Source organism: Dipteris shenzhenensis, chromosome 19 (assembly GCF_047967505.1).
Source record: "Dipteris shenzhenensis isolate YYH24624 ecotype China chromosome 19, Dip_SZ_1.0, whole genome shotgun sequence".
Classification (NCBI taxonomy): domain Eukaryota; kingdom Viridiplantae; phylum Streptophyta; class Polypodiopsida; order Gleicheniales; family Dipteridaceae; genus Dipteris; species Dipteris shenzhenensis.
Window position 1 is genome coordinate 1,915,310 of NC_141614.1, and position 19,889 is coordinate 1,935,198.

General features: G+C 43.2%; 1 protein-coding gene across 3 annotated transcripts in view; it reads right to left on the reverse strand.

The window, feature by feature from the left end:
- Positions 1-226: 226 nt before the first annotated feature.
- LOC147889913 (mitochondrial adenine nucleotide transporter ADNT1-like) overlaps positions 227-19,889 on the reverse strand; it is an 87,810-nt gene continuing 68,147 nt past the window's right edge. For 2 of the 3 annotated variants that reach the window (XM_087390532.1, XM_087390533.1), the window contains 4 exons: positions 1,979-2,091; positions 1,779-1,892; positions 1,172-1,516; positions 227-989 (listed from right to left, as the gene is read on the reverse strand). In XM_087390532.1, coding sequence (XP_087246658.1) covers positions 906-989; positions 1,172-1,516; positions 1,779-1,892; positions 1,979-2,091 — 656 coding nt within the window. In that variant the 3' untranslated portion in view covers positions 227-905. The remainder of the gene's footprint in view (positions 990-1,171; positions 1,517-1,778; positions 1,893-1,978; positions 2,092-19,889) is intronic. The other variant, XR_015542724.1, reaches the window with a different exon arrangement.

Genomic DNA, 19,889 nt, shown 5'->3' on the forward strand with positions numbered 1-19,889 from the left:
CATCCCAGCACATGCACGTGCCTAGTATACAAATGTCATGCTGGATGTCCCAAGAGGGAAATGCTCCACACATTGCCCCATTCCAGAGAATGTAGAAGAGGCTCCCTTAGAATACATATTTCCACATGCTATGTAACAAAACACATTTGCTAGAAATCACTGCAACGTGCACAATCAAAATCTTGGACAAGATATCTAGCTGACTTCTACATCTTCAAAAAAACTGTAGCAAAATAATTCTCAATTTAAAGGAAACTTCATCAAGATCCAGATTTCAAGTAAGGCCCTCTAGTTGTGCCAGTACCCACAGAATGTCGTTGCATGAAACTTTCCCTCTCAAACATAATTGTTCTCAGAGCACTGTCCTTCAGAACAGAACACGGAACAGACTCTTTTCCAAAAACGTTGCTCTCTCATAACTTAGTGCAAGCGCAAGGGCACATACAATTCTCAACCAAGGCCCACAGTGCCACAGACCGGTAAAATATGAAGCCCATACTTAAGTCAATTATACTCACACTGAACATCTGCTGAGGCGTGCACCAAACGTGGCCTATACAATGTCAAAATTGAGGTTACTTGCTGATCTTAAAATGATTCCAGCAAATTAATGGCTGTCGATAACAAATAAAGGGAAGTCGTTTTTCATGCCGCCTCCAAAGACACTTGAACCATTCCAACAATGACTGCGGTCCTTTTTGTTGGACGTATGCTTTCGTGGCCATATCAAATAGATGATGCTCCCATTGATGAAGTATGGGGGGGAGGGCAAAGAACAAATAAAATCAGTTCATAGAACTTAAAAATTCAAGAGAAGATGCCTGCAAAAGTCCCTCGGATAACCTTTATGCCTACATTTCTATCCATCCTAAAGTACTAGCCTGGCTAGTCCATCTTGTTCGAACTCAGTCTGAAATTCGAAATTCGACTCCAAGAAGATCCTTCACGACCTCGTATGTCACAAAAGCCAATGCAATCGAAGGAACGACCTACAATATGGAAATATTCATGTAAAAATCAATTGATTGATGCAATTTGATATGAATTAGTCTAACAAATGAAATCACATTGCACACAAGTGTTCTATTGCTGACATACTGAAAATTATATAGAAAAAGATTGCAAGCAACCACAGGAGCAGTCTGAAATTGTGCAAAATTATTAGAATCACCTTTACAGAGTTCGGAAGCAAGCCTTTGTAAAGGGCACCGAAGCCCTCCTGTTTTACTGTTTGACGAAAGGCGTCTACCATGCCAGTATACTGGACTGGAGCTTTCCCCTGACCATCAGCTGTTATCACGGATGAAGCATCTTTCCAGCCTACCATTTGCATTCTTCTGCGTATCACATCTAAAGGATAAGCCACAGTTTGTCCAACTGTGCCTGCTGCAGCTCCACATGCAAGTTTTGTCAAAACGCTCAGATCTGAGCTGTCTGTTGACCTAACTGAGTAATTTTTAGCAACCCAATCTTTAAGTGTCTCATAAACAGCAAAATTTAGACCAACGTAAGGAACCTGCAGGCACAGAGAACACAAATCGACCTTCAGCATACACAATTATAACCTTTAACACCACTTTCGAAATTTGAGTAAAACCATCCTCACAAGTCAAGATTTCCACCCAAAAACTCCTCGTCTTTCAATACCACTGTCATTATCCCCTCAATGCTGCAATAATCAATAAATAACTATTCAATGTGTTCTATAACTTTCATACACAATGAACAACATAGCATTAAGACTAGACAAGGAGGATAGAATTGTGAATCGCGCTCACCACACCAATAACTGATGGTAACCAGCCTTTATACAAAGCTCTCGCTCCCTCTTCTTTAGTAATAGTTGCTGCAGCATGGAACATACCTCTATAGCGCCTAGGTGAATCCTCTGTCTGCAATGGTATCCAAAATATGATAGAATTTTGATGTTTGTCATAGGAGAAGCAAGTAAAACAGAAGCCTTCGACACTTTTCTCACCTGAACAGTGAGCCTTCCCCGCACCATGTCCATTGGATAGGTAGCAGACATGGCAATTATCCCAGCACATGCGCCCGCTCCAAGGCGCAGTACGGGAGTCAGTTCAGCATCCTCTGGCAATCCAAAGAACAAAGATGGTTTGGTTTCAGCGCCCAAGAAATAAAGAAACATAAACAAACACATAACTTGCCCACCTTGAGCTAATTACAGTCAGTACGATGCCAACTTAAAAATTTTCCATGATTTCAAGCACTAGTTATACTTCAGGCTACCAAAAGTATGATACATGAACCACACCCATGTTAATACCACTAGCTTTATGCACAAAATGAAATGATAGAATTCCAAGAAATAAATATTTTTTCCCCCATGAAATAGACTTCTATAAGTATGAGGCGAACAGCTGAGAAAAGAAATTCATCATGCAAATATAAAGATGGAGTAGTAAAATACCACTCAAAGAGTCTGAACAAGTGAAAAGCTAGATAACAACCGGGACTGACTAGAAATTCCACGTCATGCCTGCGATGGTCTCAGAAAAGAAAGGACAGCCTCTCCACTCTTTGAGAAAAAGCATCCTCCTGGTCGAAGCAGACCAAGAAGAACCCCTGCACCCTAGACCAAATAGCCATCACAGTGTGTACAATATCTATCCAAACGCTGGCCAAGGTATGAGCTAGGCAGACCTGGGTGCCATCAATAGCCTCTAAGCTCAAAAAGTGCCAGACAGTCCTGCTCTCCCAGCAAGTGTCCACTGATGCGTGTGCAAGTCTATATTGAGAAGAAGGGACCGCATGAATCTGCAAATAACTGGAGCTGAGCTTAGCCCTGTAAGTGATAGCCAAGCAACGGAACCCCAAGTAATGATGAAAGGGGAGGACAAAAATATGTGCAGCAGTTCTGCGATCTCATTCCAAATAATCCCAGCTTGTTTGCGCTCCCAAAGGCAATGCTGGATAGACCCAGAAGCTGAAAAGCACTGAGAACAAAGAGGGATCAGCTCCAAAAATGCTCCTCCACTAATTCATTGCCAATAGAAAGCCTGAAAAAAGAGAGTGAATATTTTATGAGGGAACTGCAGAGCGTCCTCCAAAAATATTTCGGAATCTCCAAGGTAATTTGAACAGTCTCCCAATGATGAGCTCTGGAAGTTCTTCAACCTCATGCAACAATCTGCCATTTCCAGCCATTACTTCTGTAAAGTCAAAAAGGGAAGACCCTTTACATAGTTGTCGGCTACAATCCACTCTCCCAATCCCTTGAATCCCATTGAAGAAACTTTACCTGGACACCCCCAAAAAAGCCAAAGCCTCCAAGTACAAAGAAGGATATCCTCTAGAAGAGGGTTACATAACAAAAATTGTGACTAGCTCCAAGTATGCATCAAAAACCACATCAGAAAAAGGGGATCTGACCAACCTGCCGCCAAACTACACATTGAAGACCAACGTGACCTCTGCACTGTCCCACAAGAATCTGTAACCTAAAGAGGGACTCATGTGCTTGAAAACGAACCTGCCATCTGATATGTCTAGGATGTATCTATCTAAATAATCCTCCTACCATTCCCTTTGAGACGACTAGTCAAATGAAGTCTTTATTTTTCAGAAAGATCCTTGAAAACCTTCTAGAGCCCGAAGAAGAAGAACCTTTCTCCCACCTAGACCACTGCATATATCCTGACATGTCAAGAGGTCTACCACTCTAATCCAAAATAGAGTTATTCCACACAACTCGCTGCCTTTCAATCTCAACCTGCAAATCAGGAAAAACCCTCCTTAAAGAGTTCATGAAGCTCTACAAAGGTCTAAAAATAGAAGACATAAGAGGTGAAGGAGGCGTCTTGATGTTCTTGACGTCCATCCAATCATGTCCGACGAGGAAGATCAAGACCCATGCATCATTTCTCACAACCCATCAAGTCCACTCCAAAGAAAGTTCCTAATAGGCCTCTTAGGTTAGGAAATGTATGGTCTAGAGTGGCACCAACATGAGCAATTAAACAAAGCAGCGGCTAGCAAAGCTGGTCGACAACTACCACTCCAAAGGCTGGATATAGCCTAGCTGAACTCCAAAATAGGAGTTTTGTCCTAATACTCTCAATCATCGGCTTAATATTCACTTCTTTACAATATGGCGCATGGCCTTTGGCAACCATTCGATACTTAGGTCAATCCAAATCACTTTTACCATCTCCATTCCTTGTTATCCAACTCATCATTTGTACTCAAGCCGCCAATTGTGTTAGTTGTTACAATGAATTGATGAATCATCACACCAACGAATCCCAACACAATTGTACGCTTGATATACAGACATCAAAATATACACCTTGCGACCAATTGCAATAACACCAATAACACTAGTGACATTAGTATTAACATGGAATCACCCACAATACTAACCATCTAGCCTAGTAAAACACAAGTAGTTAGGCGTTCCCAACTAAACCCACAAAGCATCCACTAGGACCCCCGCCGCGTCCGGTGCGCTCCTATGGAATACTTTGCCATAGTCACACTTGACTAAAATAAAATAATTTCTATAGCGAGAAATATTGGAAATACAATTTCGTAACACGTGCCCTCCTAGTCTGACGAGCGCCACTGTAACCCCAGTCGGCTGCACCCCAGGTCTGAAAATAGAGGAGATGTCAGTGAGTGTGATCTGTGTGTTTGTCCTTTGCCGTGTGTGTCGCGTCTCGGTCTCAGGGTCTCTGCCTCTCCTGCTAATTGTGGCTGGGATAGCAACCTGCTCTGCCTGGAAGAACTGTGTGATCGTACTCTGGGATGGGCCGGGCAGGGTCCCTTGCTCCTGTCTCCTCGATCTGATGAGACGATTTGGATTTTGGCTTCACTTAGATCTAGAGAGGTCTTTCTGAGTTTTAGGTGGGCATAGACATTTCTTAATCGCAGTAGTTTACTCCCAAGGCAAGAATCCTCATCACTGATCCAAAAGACAATAGATTTATTCCAATTAGCATGTGCCCCTCCTGCAAGGCAAAACAAATCCAAAGCTGTCCTGAAAGATAAGGGTATAAAAAGAGTCATCAAAGTAAACTATTGTGTCATCAGCAAGCTCATTGTATCGCCTGAGATCTAAGGAAAAGACTCATAGCCTCTGCCACAAATAAATATACCAAAGGAGTAAGAGGGCCTCCCTACTGAACTGATCTGAAAATCTGAAAACTCTCTATAAAGAGAGCACACACCTCTTATCCATGAATCGGTACCCTCCAAGAAACCCCAATCTACTCTGTCATAAGCTTTATTGAAATCCAAGAGCAGATAGCAAGGCCATACTACCTCACCCACTCCGAGGTCTCCCAAAATGAAAAAGATATTATCAAAGAGGTTGCATTCATGTGCAAAGCGAACAAGTGTGTCATGTATCAAGTCAAGAAGTGGAGGCTGTACAAGAAGACTGATTGCCTTTGCTAGAAATTTATATGCCTGCCCAAAAGTGTGATTGGCCTCAACGGATTTCTCAAGTTCATCCACCCTCCCTTAGGCATAAGATGGATGAGACCCTTACTAAGTGAAGCAAGCATAACACCAGAGTCCCAAACGCTATGCAAAGCAGAAATGATATATCCTCCCAGAATTATGAAAAAAGAGGAGATCAAACCATATGAAACTGGGCACTTACCCTGACTTCCACGTTGGTGAAAAGTGCAACAAGACAGATCCTCATATCCTATTTCACTAACAATGGGACTATCTACTAGACCCTCAAACATGCATTATCTCTGTAAGTCATGTCAACATCTGCAATAAGGAGGGAAGCATGAAGCAATATGCATGATAGTACCCAGATCTAACTACAAGGCCCCATCACAATCAATCAACTAAGAAACACTTTTTTGCCATGTCTAGGACCAAGAGTATAGAGAAAATTAGTAATCGAATCTTCCTCCCATCTGAACCCAAAAAGACTCTAGTCCATGATATGAAACCTCAACAATACTCACCATGAGAGTCTGTTGGTGGGCTCTTGTTGCACCAAGGCTCCCGTGGACCTAGGCAGGCAACGGATTGATAAAAACCACTAATATCAGAAAGAGTGACGCTGGCAAAGCAAAAGGAGAAAACAAACAATCCTACAAGCTGGAATCTCAAAGCTGCATAACTACAGATCAAGCATGTGCATCTTCCCTCTTTCCACCTCTCTTGGCATAGGCAAGGAGCAAGCAAAATACTGAAGAAAGAATGATGCTGTGCTGTCTCGTGCTAGTGGAGTCAATGCCCTATCCAAATGAGTTGAAATATCAAGAAGAATGGAAGGCACAAACTCAGAACACTCTACCACAACTAGCTAGAGGAGTAAAAGAAGTGCGGGAGCTCGAGTCCTCAAAATCCTAGCCTATACTGGAGCAGTCAAAGAAGAAAATAAGGCCTCCACTCTAGTAGTATTGTCCAAGGATTTAACTATCTGATGTTAGAATTATAGATATAATTCAGCAGTGACCAATGTAATTTAATAAGCTAGTTAGGGGCACTTTTCCCTCAATGAGGTTTTTCCCCCTAACCGCAGTTAGTTCACCAACTATGGTTAGTGACTACTAAGGTTTTGTCACTAGGACAAAACCTTATCTCTCACTCTTTGAGTTGTACTCTTTACACTCTTCTATTGCAACTCAGCTCTCAAGCTTTTAGCTCTCCAGCTCTCACTCTCTTCCTCTCTCTCTCTCCGCATTCTCTCACATCTGGTATCAAAGCAGGCTGATCCTGCTCCTTACTCCTTCCTCGTTGAGCTCTTGCCTCCAGCCCAAGCTCCTTGTGCCCGTACAGTTCATGAACCTGCTGCTTCATCCTACCGTCCGTACCAGCTCGTAGTTTGCGAAACAGTCAAACGACTGTTTGTACAGTCCGTATGACTGTACGGAATCCGCACTTTGCACGTCCGTACCTACCGTACTGCTCCTGTTGCATCCGTACCTTTCGTACTTGCAATTTCGAAGTGCATCCGTACCTTCCGTACCTGCAGTCTCGAAATACCGTGCGACTGTACGGATGTACAGCTCATCGCCGTCCTTACCCATCGTACCTGCGCATTCTGTACCGGTCGTACCTTCCGCATCGTCCTCCGTACGTTCGCCGTACATTTCGTGCAGCCTTGCGTATACGTCGTCCGTACCACACGTATCTTTTCCGTACTGGATCTACGTTTCCGTACCGCACGTGCGGCGCCATACAGTTGCAGTCCTCCGTACATCGATGGATGCTGGTTGCCGTACAGTACGTACGATTGTTCACAATCTTCCGTACATTTCCATACAAACTGCCGTACAGACAGACTGATAGTTCCGTACTATCTGTCCGTACAGTTTGCAGGTGATCTAGGCAGGCACATCTTGCAGACAGCCATTGTTTGGCTCAGTTTTTTGGAAGAATTTGAGGCATCCTGTTTGTTGCAAACATTGCAATCAATTTGTAGTTTCGGAGCTACACTTGGAGCAAACATTGCAGATTTGGTCTGAAATTTGGGGCTTTCTACTGAAATTGCAAAATTTGGGGCTTTCTGAGCTTTTGCCCCTTACTAGTTGCAATTTCAAGCTCGAAATTTGGGGCTTTTGATTCTGCAGTACAATTTCTTGAAGAAATTTGGGGATTTTGTGATTACACTGCAACTTTGCAGTAAAATTTGGGGCTTTTGCAGATAGAGGGTAATTCTTGCAACATTTGGGGCTTTTGATCAATTTGCCTCTTTCCGGTTGCAATTTCAGGCCTATTTTGGGGCTTTTGTGTTGGGAGAGCAATTTCTGGAGATTTCAGTTCATATTGCCTTTCTTGAAGTGTTTTGCAGCACTTTTGGCAGATTCTGGAGAGTTTTTGATGCTTGGACAGATTTCTGACAGTGCAAGTACAAAAATCTGAGTTGCATTTACAGCCGGTGCTTGGCTGTATTTTTTGGGAGTTGTGCATTTCATTCCCAGTAAGGGAATTCAGTTTTGTATAGACTTAAATCTCTTTCTCAGATATGGCCCAGCAAAATCAGCATGACTTCCAGTTCGGTGGTCTTTCACAGAAAGACAAGTTGGATGGTACCAACTACTCCCTCTAGAGTTTTATGGTACGCAACATTCTGATTTCTCGCAATTTATGGGATTATGTGAATGGGGGTGAGATCCGACCAGCAGGTATGGCACCTAATACCCCTCCTCAGCAAGGAGGTGGAAGAGGTCGTGCACAGGGTGCAGCTGAAGAACAAGTTATTGGTGCAGCTATAGCCACTACTCCAGAGCAGAAGCGATGGAATTCACGGGATGCCTTAGCTTTGTCATGCATCTCTCTTTCAGTGAAAAGATTTATCATTCCGCATATCTGGTCGTGTAAGACCTCGAAGGCAGCGTGGGATATTTTAGAAAGCATGTATGCAGCCCGGAATGATGCAAGGGTATCTTTCTTGAAAAGAGAGTTAAGTAATACACATATGGAAGAGGGTGACTCCATGTCAGTCCACCTCACAAAGCTACTGGATCTCAGAGAGCAATTATTAAACATAGATGAGATTATTCCTGATTCAGAGATGATTACAACCACTCTGAATTCTCTTCCTGAGTCTTATCTCAGCTTTCATACCTCGCTGAACTTATCATTGAGGGGGGGTGCAAATCCTCTCAATTTTCATGAGTTGATAGGACTTCTGCTTCAGGAAGAGCAGACCAGGAAAAACTTGGCTTCACGTGCACGTGAACAAGCTATGCTCTCAAAGTTTAAATCAAAAACAAAGGGACAGGCAAAGACATCAGTAAATCAGCCTTCCAGTGGGTCAGAACAGCCTTCACAAAAGGCTAAAAATGATGCAAGTAAGCCCAAGAAGAAGGGTTTTTGTCACTACTGCAAAAAGCCAGGTCATCACATTGCAGAATGCACGAAAAGGCTTGCAAAAGAGAAGAAAAACAGCTCCGGTATGGCTGTTTCAGATTCAGCTCCTCATGCATCTGACAGTGGGGATGCTGCAGCCAACTTTGTTGGACAGGATTATGCCTTTTTATCTTGCATTTCAGATTCTAGGCTGGCTGCTCCAGATGCTCGGGATAGTACAGCCACTTGTAATGATGATACATATGCATTTTTGACTTGCAGTTATGACTCTTCTACGGATGCATCTGCTTTCAGTGTCAATGAAACACTGAACACTTGGTATTTTGACAGCGGTGCATCCAAGCACATCACTTCTAGGAAGTGTCTTTTTACTTCCTTGCATCCACCTCCCGTTGGTAAGAAAGTCACTTGTGCCAATAACTCATCATATTCAGTACGTGGCACAGGAGATGTTGAGCTTACTGCCATTGATGGCTCAATTTTCAGACTTTCAGATGTCTTATATGTGCCTAGTATAACCAAAAATCTTCTTTCAATGTCCACTCTTAACAGAGCTGGATTTCAGGTCATCTTTGAGGATGACAAATGTGTTGTCCAAGACAGGGAAGATGATTATGCCTTAAGATTATCTGGTACTCTACTGCGTGGGCTTTTTCAGCTTGATCTTTTTGAGAAAAGAGCAACCCATGCTCTTGTAGTTTCTACCCCTACTGCTGCCATGCAGAATGCAGAATTATGGCATGTCCGATATGGCCACATGCATTACAATAGCTCATCATATTCAGTACGTGGCACAGGAGATGTTGAGCTTACTGCCATTGATGGCTCAATTTTCAGACTTTCAGATGTCTTATATGTGCCTAGTATAACCAAAAATCTTCTTTCAATGTCCACTCTTAACAGAGCTGGATTTCAGGTCATCTTTGAGGATGACAAATGTGTTGTCCAAGACAGGGAAGATGATTATGCCTTAAGATTATCTGGTACTCTGCTGCGTGGGCTTTTTCAGCTTGATCTTTTTGAGAAAAGAGCAACCCATGCTCTTGCAGTTTCTACCCCTACTGCTGCCATGCAGAATGCAGAAATATGGCATGTCCGATATGGCCACATGCATTACAAATGACACTTTAGAAGCATTCCATGGTTGAGATGCATTGCCACCTCTTGAGATACCTCCTCCACATGCCTAAGAAGGGTGCATTTTAGGCAAGATGCATACATTCCCCTTCAAAAAGGATGGTTCAGTTAAAGCTGTCCGCAAATTACAGCTTATACACAGTGATGTCTGTGGTCCCATGAGGACTCCATCATTGGGTGGTCATCTCTACTTCGTTACATTTATTGATGATTACTCCAATTTCACTTGGGTCTTTGGGCTGAAGCGCAAATCAGAAGTGTTCATGGTGTTTAAACACTTTTCAGCCATGTTTGAAAATGAAACCGGACTCAAGATACAGACATTGCCCACAGATAGAGGTGGGGAATACTTGTCTGCAGATTTTGATGCTTTTCTGAAAGGCAAGGGTATTGTGCATCAGCTCACAGTCAGGCTGACCCCTCAGCAAAATGGCAAAGCTGAGAGGAAAAATAGAACTCTCATGGAGATGGACAGATGTATGCTGAAAAGCAAACACATGCCTCACAAATTCTGGCTTGAGGGTCTGATGTGTGCCAATTACATTTTGAATCGGGCTCCCACTAAGGCTTTAAAAACAAAAACTCCCTATGAGGTCTGGAATGGGAGAAAGCCTTCAGTGGATCATTTCCGCGTCTTTGGATGCCTTGCTTATGCTCATGTGCCAGTTGAATTTAGGCACAAGTTGTCAGATAAAGCCATTAAGTGCATCTTTGTTGGGTACAGTGTAGAAAGCAAGGGGTACCGTCTCTACAATCCTGCTACACGCAAGATCATTGTCAGTAGAGATGTGATATTTGCTGAAAATTCAGCTCACACTCAGGCTGAATTTCAAATGCCTTCTTCTTCAGAGGATGTCTTTGAGGGGTTGCTACCCATTGCCTTGGGTTCCCCTGCTGATATTTCTGATGCAAATCAGAATTTACAACCACCTCCCGATGCTTTAGTTCCGCCACAGGATGTCTTGCCACCTCCACAGACAGTGGAACAGGTGGTGCAGCAAGAAATTGCAGACATACATGCAGCAAAAACAGTCCCAAACTGGCTGTTACAGACTCTCAGGGAGAGTAAAATTGATGCTCCGTTACCTGGCAGGACTCGCAGTGTAGCAAGGCACATGAAAGGTGCTAATTCAGTGGAATCAGCATATGCAGGTACTCTTCTTGATGAGGAGGAGCCTGCCACATTCGAAGAGGCAAAGGACAATGTGCATTGGATGAATGCCATGCACGATGAGTTGCAGTCCATTGAAAAAAATCAGACTTGGGATGTTGTAGACTTGCCACCAGGTAAACATGCCATTGGCACCCGATGGGTTTTCAAGGTCAAACGGAAGCCAGGCTCCATTGACAGATACAAGGCAAGGCTGGTTGCTAAAGGCTATGCTCAGAAAAAGGGCATAGATTATGAGGAGACATTTGCTCCTACATCCCGGATGACCACCATCCGATCAGTTATTGCGATGGCTGCACATTTTGAGTGGAATGTTCATCAGTTGGACATAAAAACAGCCTTCTTAAATGGAGACTTCCTGGAAGAGAGGTATGTCAAACAACCTCCAGGCTTTGAAATTACAGCAAATGCACTTCAAGTATGCAAGCTAAACAAAGCTTTATATGGGCTGAAACAGGCCCCTCGTGCATGGTATGCCAAGATTCATGCCTTTTTGACCAGCAAGGGACTGCACAATAGTCCTACTGAGAGCACCCTCTACATCAAGATGGATGGGGGGGAGATTTTAGTCATCCTTCTTTATGTCGATGACTTACTGCTCACAGGGTCCAATGAAGACAAAATTGCAGATTTCAAAGCTGATTTGCAGACCAACTTTGACATGAAAGATTTGGGGCTGCTTCACTTTTATTTGGGGATCCAGTTCTCTCATGAGACACGTGGCACTGTTATGTCTCAGTCCAAGTATGTGCAGAAACTCTTGGACAGATTTAACATGCATGATTGTAAGCCCATAGCCACTCCCATGGAGCCGGGGCTGAAACTCACAATGCATGATGCAGGAGAATTAGTTGATGCCACACTTTACAGTCAGGCTGTTGGATGCCTCATATATCTCTGCAACACTAGACCTGATATTCAGTTTGTAGTATCTCAGGTGAGCAGGTACGTGCACGGCCCAATAACTATGCATTGGCAATGAAAGGGGAAAAAGAAGACTCTGATCAATCTTCCAATCATACGTGAAGGTCTTTGTTGAGAGGAGAAGCAGAAACCCAAGAAGGTATGTGTGTATTGCCCATGCAAAAATCTACATGAAGGTGGTGGAACCAAAGCCCATGATCCACAAGTGCATTTTTATGAGATAGTATTGTAATGCCAAGAGTCTTTGCTTGCAAAACACTTTAATGCCAGAGTGTGTAAAAGAGAGATTACCTCATTTGAAAGAGCTTCTCAAGCTGCATACTTAAATATATAAAATGTATGAGAAATCTCAACCAGTTGTAAAACATCCATCAAAATACGTACAAGTGCATGAGGTGGTCAAACGACACCTGCCACCGGTTCACCAGTTTAAATCCAGTCTGTAGATACTATAATAATGTACAACTGCTAATCACAAACTGTACTGATCATATAATGCATATGTTAGTGAGACACATAAAAGGGCATGAGATCGCATGCTCTGTTTATATCCCACTTGCAAACTCATAGCAAGTGCATTTCTCTCAACTGTCTGCAACGTATGATCTGTATACACAGCTTGCATTTACTTTCAATTGAGGCCACCTAGCATCTGAAGCAGTAGCATGAACGTCATGACTCATACAATCTAAAACAATGCTCCCAAACTGCTCAAAACAATCATAAAAATGTCCCACGGCACGGGAAAACTTGGAGGTGAGGGGTCAGTTCATACGGCCTTGTTTATATAGTCTGTATGGTAGTGAATAACAGTTGAGATGAGCGCTAGATACCATCATTGGATTTTGAAAACAACTGCCTTGCCATATATTGAGTTGTGAATACAAACTAATATTTATTTTCTTCCATACAACATGTATCCCTATATAAAAATGAATCATTTTGTACAATGATTAGACAACCATTGTATTTCTCAAATAAAGTTGATAATTGCAGCCTCAGCTCTAATGGACACTATTGTAGTTACAATTTCCATTTCCAAATAATAGGGGAAAAATAAGCTTGTTATGTGGCCTTACCAACTATTTGATCTTAACATACGACAACAGCCATAATCTTCTCATTAAAACCCGAGCTTAAAACATTACTTTGCAATTCTTTTGTCAATCGCTACACTGGGAAATATTTAAATGTTGAATACATGACTAGAGTAAAGCATAAGAGATTCAACAAGTAGCATTGGCATAGAGATAGAGGAGATTGGAAATATATCTGATATTTTGATAATCCATATATTACTTGACCCTTGCAAGCTAAAAAGGCCATTTATTGGCATTCAGCATGATAGAATCTATTAAGTCAATAGTTTGCACTGGGGTGCCTCTAGGTGGCATGGTGAAACAAACTATTTTATCTACATTAGCTGCTTCTTAAGGGGCCACAACCAACGTTACCTACCTTTATGAGTGCTTAAGAAGTTGAAGAGTAAGCTAACTTAGGTGAAGAAAGACGAAACGCACTAGATACTTTGGTGTTGCTTTTGCTTGGCAATTAATTCTATATATTTACCTAGATACCTATATGAGTCCAGGAACATGCCCAAACTCAACACAACATAGTGCAGTTTCAATCTCATGATAGTCACTCAAAAGGTTGAAAACCATAAACTCCATCACGCATAGCAAGGACTAGCTACTATGACATCCCCACTGGTCATCAGCGCCCAATAGTGGGTATAGACCATAATATAAACATATGCTCTCACACATACAAATCCACACACCCACACATATTTGAGCATCCATTTATATATATGTATATATGTATGTATATATAGCAAGCAAAGCAATTTTTGTTGCTTCATCAACTTCTCCCATCATCCAAGTTCAAATAAGAGATGTTTGGAAAGTAATTACCTATTCTTTCCTCAAGTTGTACTACAGTCCAAGTTCAAGCTCTTTAAAATTGCGAACAAACATCAAGATCCAATTCATGCATTGTCAACTCATTTGTGTAAGGGCCGTCATAGATGGGTCACAAAATCCTTCTAGACGATAACATTCTTCCTACATAAGCTACTAGTACAAGGACGTTTCATTTGCATACTGCAACAATATTAAGATCAAATGGATGCAATGTCACCCACAAGAGCTACAAGCTCACTAATAAACTACATCTTGTCTCGCAATTACAAGAGCCTTGATGCTAGGAGTTTTATTGCCAACCAAGCAGTAGGATCCTCCGAGGTCATACAAAGCTCTTTCAACCTTGCAGATGCCATCTCTAGTTTCCTAGAGAGTGTCCCAAATTTCGGGTTCTTCTCTTATGTTGCTCTTAGTATTTGTTACCTCAAATTACTTTTTGTAATGAAGGTCTCTCGTGTTCCCATACATGGAGGGGGACTTACACATTGCAAAAATTGTGCTCCACTTCCCAGACATGGCAGTTATGGAGAGCCAATTTCTTACTTCTTTGAAAAGTACCGATAACAATAACGAAAACGATGATATTTGTTCAAGAAGATTATAGCTAGGCATCCTCTCTCTTTTAGTGGAATTGCAAACTACAAAAGGGGAAGCACAGAAGCTGAGATGGAGTGGGGATGTTCAAAAAGCCTACTCTAAAATAGAGACGTTATGAACAAGTTACATTTAAATATTCGGGGGCACAACATGCATTACATGAAATGGTATCTTTTTCGTGGAGATTGCAAAAATGAGCGTTCTAATAGAAAAAGACAATGGTTTGAGTTCGACGATACGAATTTATCAATTAATTGAAAAGCTATGACTACTTTCTTAGCTGATTGTTCTTAAGCTCATGTGGCAAGGAAGGGAGTGCATTGGTCAAGACCTCAAATTATAGAGACTAGTTTGCAAAACAATAATCACAATACAAATGTAACACTCACTGATGAGTTACAGGCAAAGGTTGTGCTAAAAGAAGTATATGCTTTTGTGTGACATAAGGTCATCTTATAATTATTAGATGTACAAATGTACGTATGTATGTAGTACGATCTTGCTTAGATGATCACTACCAAGCCATATGTCCCACGTTATGTATGTATGTATGTAGTACGTATGTATGTAGTACGATCTTGCTTAGATGATCACTACCAAGCCATCTGTCCCACGTTTGGCAGTGTTCGGAGCCACCCTACTATAGCTTGATGCAACCTTCACAACTGGTCACATACTTCACAGAGTCAAGGACTTTGGCACCACTTCACAACAATGCAAGCTACCTTGGATTGCCTTGACCTCGTCTATGGCACTAGGACACGAACATGCTTTGCATGCTTGGAACTCCATATGGAGAGATTTCCATCAGCTTGAGGCCCCTACCATTCCACTTACCTATTTCGAGGTGAACCACGTCATCAAAGGTCCTTCTATAGCTCCATGCATAAACGACCTAGCTAGCACCCCAAGAGCTTCACATAAGACTCAACTTCTATAGAGATGACTCGCTGCAGATCTCGGAGGATAGCTTTATTGATCTCCTTGGCTATACCTGAATCTCCCACATGCCTAGCGGATCATGCAAGAGACGGATCTACAGTCTATGCGACATGTAGTAGGTTGAGACAACGGAGCACTTTACATTCAGATGCCCTGTATACTACGAGATCCATGGAAGGCGTCAATTGTCTATTTAGGATTGGTTCGACCACTCAAAATTCCCTTGCCCATCCTAATCAATGGCATGTGGCAGCTTTCCTCCTCGAGACCCACGACATAGAGATTGACTCCTTTGATTGTAGAGACCTGCAATCAACCCTACACCTGAAGTAGAAGGACCTATTGTAGTCCAACCAAAGGATGATCATAGACTTCTTCCACTCCAATGACATGAGCCAGAGGCAACAAGGGACACAATGCAGCCGAAAACGAGCCCAAAGAGCACAACACCATAGAATTGCCCCCAAGTTGACCCCCGCATCATGAGGACTGCAGATATCTTATCCTTGATATTTGACTTGGAGAGACAGACTACTAGAGTCACGGTCGCGCTCGTCAAATGGCGAGCTACCTTCCAAAGACCACAGAGGAGGAGAGAGGGCCTAGACAGACTAATGAAAATGAGCACCAACAATGCTGTTTTATTTATTTCCTTCCTCGATGAAACCTGCCCTCACTAGATCTGGAGGTACTTTTGGCCGAGATCATCTCTTCTATCATCAGCTGACCGACGGAGTTGATCCTCCAAACAGCATACATAGGTTCCATCACTAAAATGGTCAACTGACCAGTTAGCCCACTGACAATCAACCTTGGGTGTGAATGCCCGCTTTAGTGGCTTCAACCCCTTAGCTTTTTTGTGTATCTCGCTTTTCTTCAACCTCATAGAAGCTTCACTCTTTCAATGACATTAATAATCTCTCTCTCTCTCTCTCTCTCTCTCTCTCTATATATATATATATATATATATATATATATATATATGAGAGGATTCCCTCATAGTACCGGAGATGGATGTAGCAGAGCTCGGGATCGTGAGGCAGTCGGCAGATGCAAATGCACCAGTGACAGCATATGGGAGACATTAGCCATACATGACTTGATCATATATAGTGGTCTTCGTAGATGGCCATCATCTAGTGGCCTCACCTATTTCCCACATCGAGGGGGAAGTAGTACGGTAGACTACCTGCTCGGCCCACTAGCATTGGCCCCACGGATACATGATTTTATGGTGCCACCTCCGCCAATTGGAGTTGACCACTCGTATCTCACTTTTTGCATATCGGTCGCCACGCCAACCATAAGGAGGGCCCCTCCACCACCCACTCGTGTCCAGACTCATTTTGACCGTGCTCGACTCGGTGTACATGAGCCACCTAGCTTCCGAGCTTCCAGTACTACTTGGCGATGGGATGGACCTCGCACATGCATCAAACACTCACATCGCTCATACACGATGTTGCCGCTAGATCCTTTCCCACGACACGATCTACATGTGTTCCAGATGGGAAGATGCCCCAAAATCCATGGTTTAATGATGAGTGCAGAGAGATGAGAGCCCACCTTACACGTGAGATAGCACTGGGACATTTGACTCCGCCAGAGGCACACCGAATCTCACACCGAGTGACACGGCGTAAGAAGCGGGCTTTCCTCATGCACAGGATGGACGAGGTGATCAGTACTTTTCGCGGAGGAGATCCTACCACGGGATGGGGACTCCTATCAGAAGGGAAGTCACCCATTCCCATCACAGATCCCGCAGTCTGGCACACATATGCATGCTCCCTATATGATGTCCCAGGTCAGGCACCACCTGATGTCCTCTATGCCCAAGCCCACCACATGCCATTTGTTTACTCCGCAGAATGTACGAGCTGCCCTTCTCCGGCTTCATAACCGACGATCACCAGATCATGAGGGACTACGCATTGAGCATTTTGCGCATGGGCAAGAATCCTGACCCCGATATTAGCATAGCTGTTCAATCATGCTGTATGCCATGGCTTCCCACCTACCTGGAGCACTACCACCATAGTACCGATACACAAGGCAGGCGATCCCATGCACACTGGGAACTACCGTACTCTTATGATTGGCCATACTTTGGCTAAGATATATGGGTCGGTACTAGAGAGGGAGATCAGTAGTCACAGAGGGCCACAGACAGCGGGCACTTGGGTAGGCAGGATTTTGAAGACAACACTCCACCCTGGATCACATTTTCACCCTAAGGGCTATTATTGAGGAGGCGAAGTTGAGGCATCACAAAGTCTACACTTGCTTCGTAGACTTTCATAAGGCATTTGACATTGTCCCACGCTCTCGCCTGATCAGGAGATTACAGGAACTACAGCTCCCAGCCATCATGATTTGGGGGGTCATGAGTTTATATGAGTCTGTCAAAGGGAGGATACGCGCCCCAGGAGGCTTATCAGACTGGATTGAGAGCACCGTCGGAGTAAAGTAAGGCTGCCCCCTATCATCAACTCTCTTTGGGCTCTATATCGACGAGATCACTTCTTTTGTCAATCGATTAGATGGGGTATAACAGCCACTGATATACCAGAAGATGCATGTGAAATAAGGAAGATTGTGATGCAAAAAATGCTACAAAAACTCTGGCAAAACCCACGGACAAAAATGCAGTTTTATAAACAGGAAATTAACTCAATGGTAGCCATGGAATGCAGATATACGTAAGGGAAAACACATCAATATTTAAAAGGCATCTCATCTGCAAAATCAGAACTAGCTCACATGATCTCGAGGTAGAAAGGGGTAGATGGGCAAGACCACAGATTCCTAGAAAGGAAAGAACTTGCAAACTCTGCGCCACAGGGGAGGTAGAGAATGAACCCAACGTAATCCTAAGATGTAGAGCCTACGCACACATCACAGAACGATATGGGGACAGCAAAGATCTAAGAAATCTAATGGAGCAGCCAGCCAAAACCTAGGAAGCTACTTGAAAGAGGTTTTGGAACATCGCAACAAGGTACTGAGTGTAGCACACAAGATAGCCCAACAAGTACTCAATACGTGACAAGTTTGTAATTGTTGTCATTGGATGCAAGGGATCACTATTAGTTGATAGTGATCGCCAGTCCCATAGATCCTGAAGTGTCTCCAGCGGACTTTAATACAAATATCATATCAGGTGCCTAGTGTACTATGAGATCCGAGGCTGCTACTGCTCCTGTGGGTCGCGTAGATCGCGCCCTTGTTCTAAACACAAGTGGGAATGTCTCCAAAGCGTGATGTGTGTGTCCTCCCTGTGCTATGTTGCTCGCTCTGGATCTCTGCCTCGCCTACTAGCTGTGGAATCGTGATTTGTGTAATTTGGCTCGAAGAACTCTATGATCATGCTTTGAAATGGGCATGCCTGCGTCCCTTGTCCTTGTCTCTGTAGCCTGAGTAGGTGCTCCCAATGCCTAACTGCCTCATGGCTGAATGCGCTAAGCATCTCTGATCTGAATAGGAGGGGAAGTGGGAGAGCAGTCCAAAGCTATCTCTAAAGAGACAATTACCATGGCCCTTGTCAGACGCAAAGCCGCAGCCAAGAGAACACACCAGACCACACTCATCGATAGCTGCTAGCGCTCTATCTCTGATCTTCTACCACCACAGCAACACAGCCATTGGGTCCTTCATGCCCTCCCTTCCAGGGGATCTTCAATATACACCCGATCACACTTGAGATTGGATTTGATTTTACATGATGATGGTGATGATGATGTAGATGCTTTTGATGTTAGGATTATGTAGTACTAGTACCTTGTATGACTATGTGACAATTAGCATCTACCATGGCTGATGATACTTGTTTCAGTAGCTCCATCCTTTCACCTTGTTGTATCAGTTTTCTTATAGTCTCATAGACCCTCCGGTCTTGTCGTAGACGTTGATATGCTCTCTCTCTCTCTCTCTCTCTCTCTCTCTCTCTCTCTCTCTCTCTCTCACTCTCTCGGTGTTTGTGTCTGATAGTGGCTCCACCTATCAGTTCATTGTATCAACTTCTTTTAGTCTCATAGACCCTTTTTGGTCTTCTGAAGACTTTAATAGACTTTTTTTCTTTCTTTCTCTAACTCTGCCTCTCCCTCTCCCTCTTCCTCTTTTTTTTGCAAAGAAAAGAAACTTCTATTAATGCTTGAAGACTTCATACAAAACAGCAGCCCCGAAGGTGCCAAGTATGGGAAAAACCGAGAAAAGGCTGAAAGAAAAACCGGCCTATTCCAGAGAAACCCAGCTCAATGCCTAGGGGATCTCTGGTAAACTTGAAGATATCCATTTTACGATTCCAACAAGTTCCAGAATAGGTGCATAGTTTGAATATGTAAACATGGTTTTTGAGCCATATGGGCGGAGTCTCACCTTTTTATATG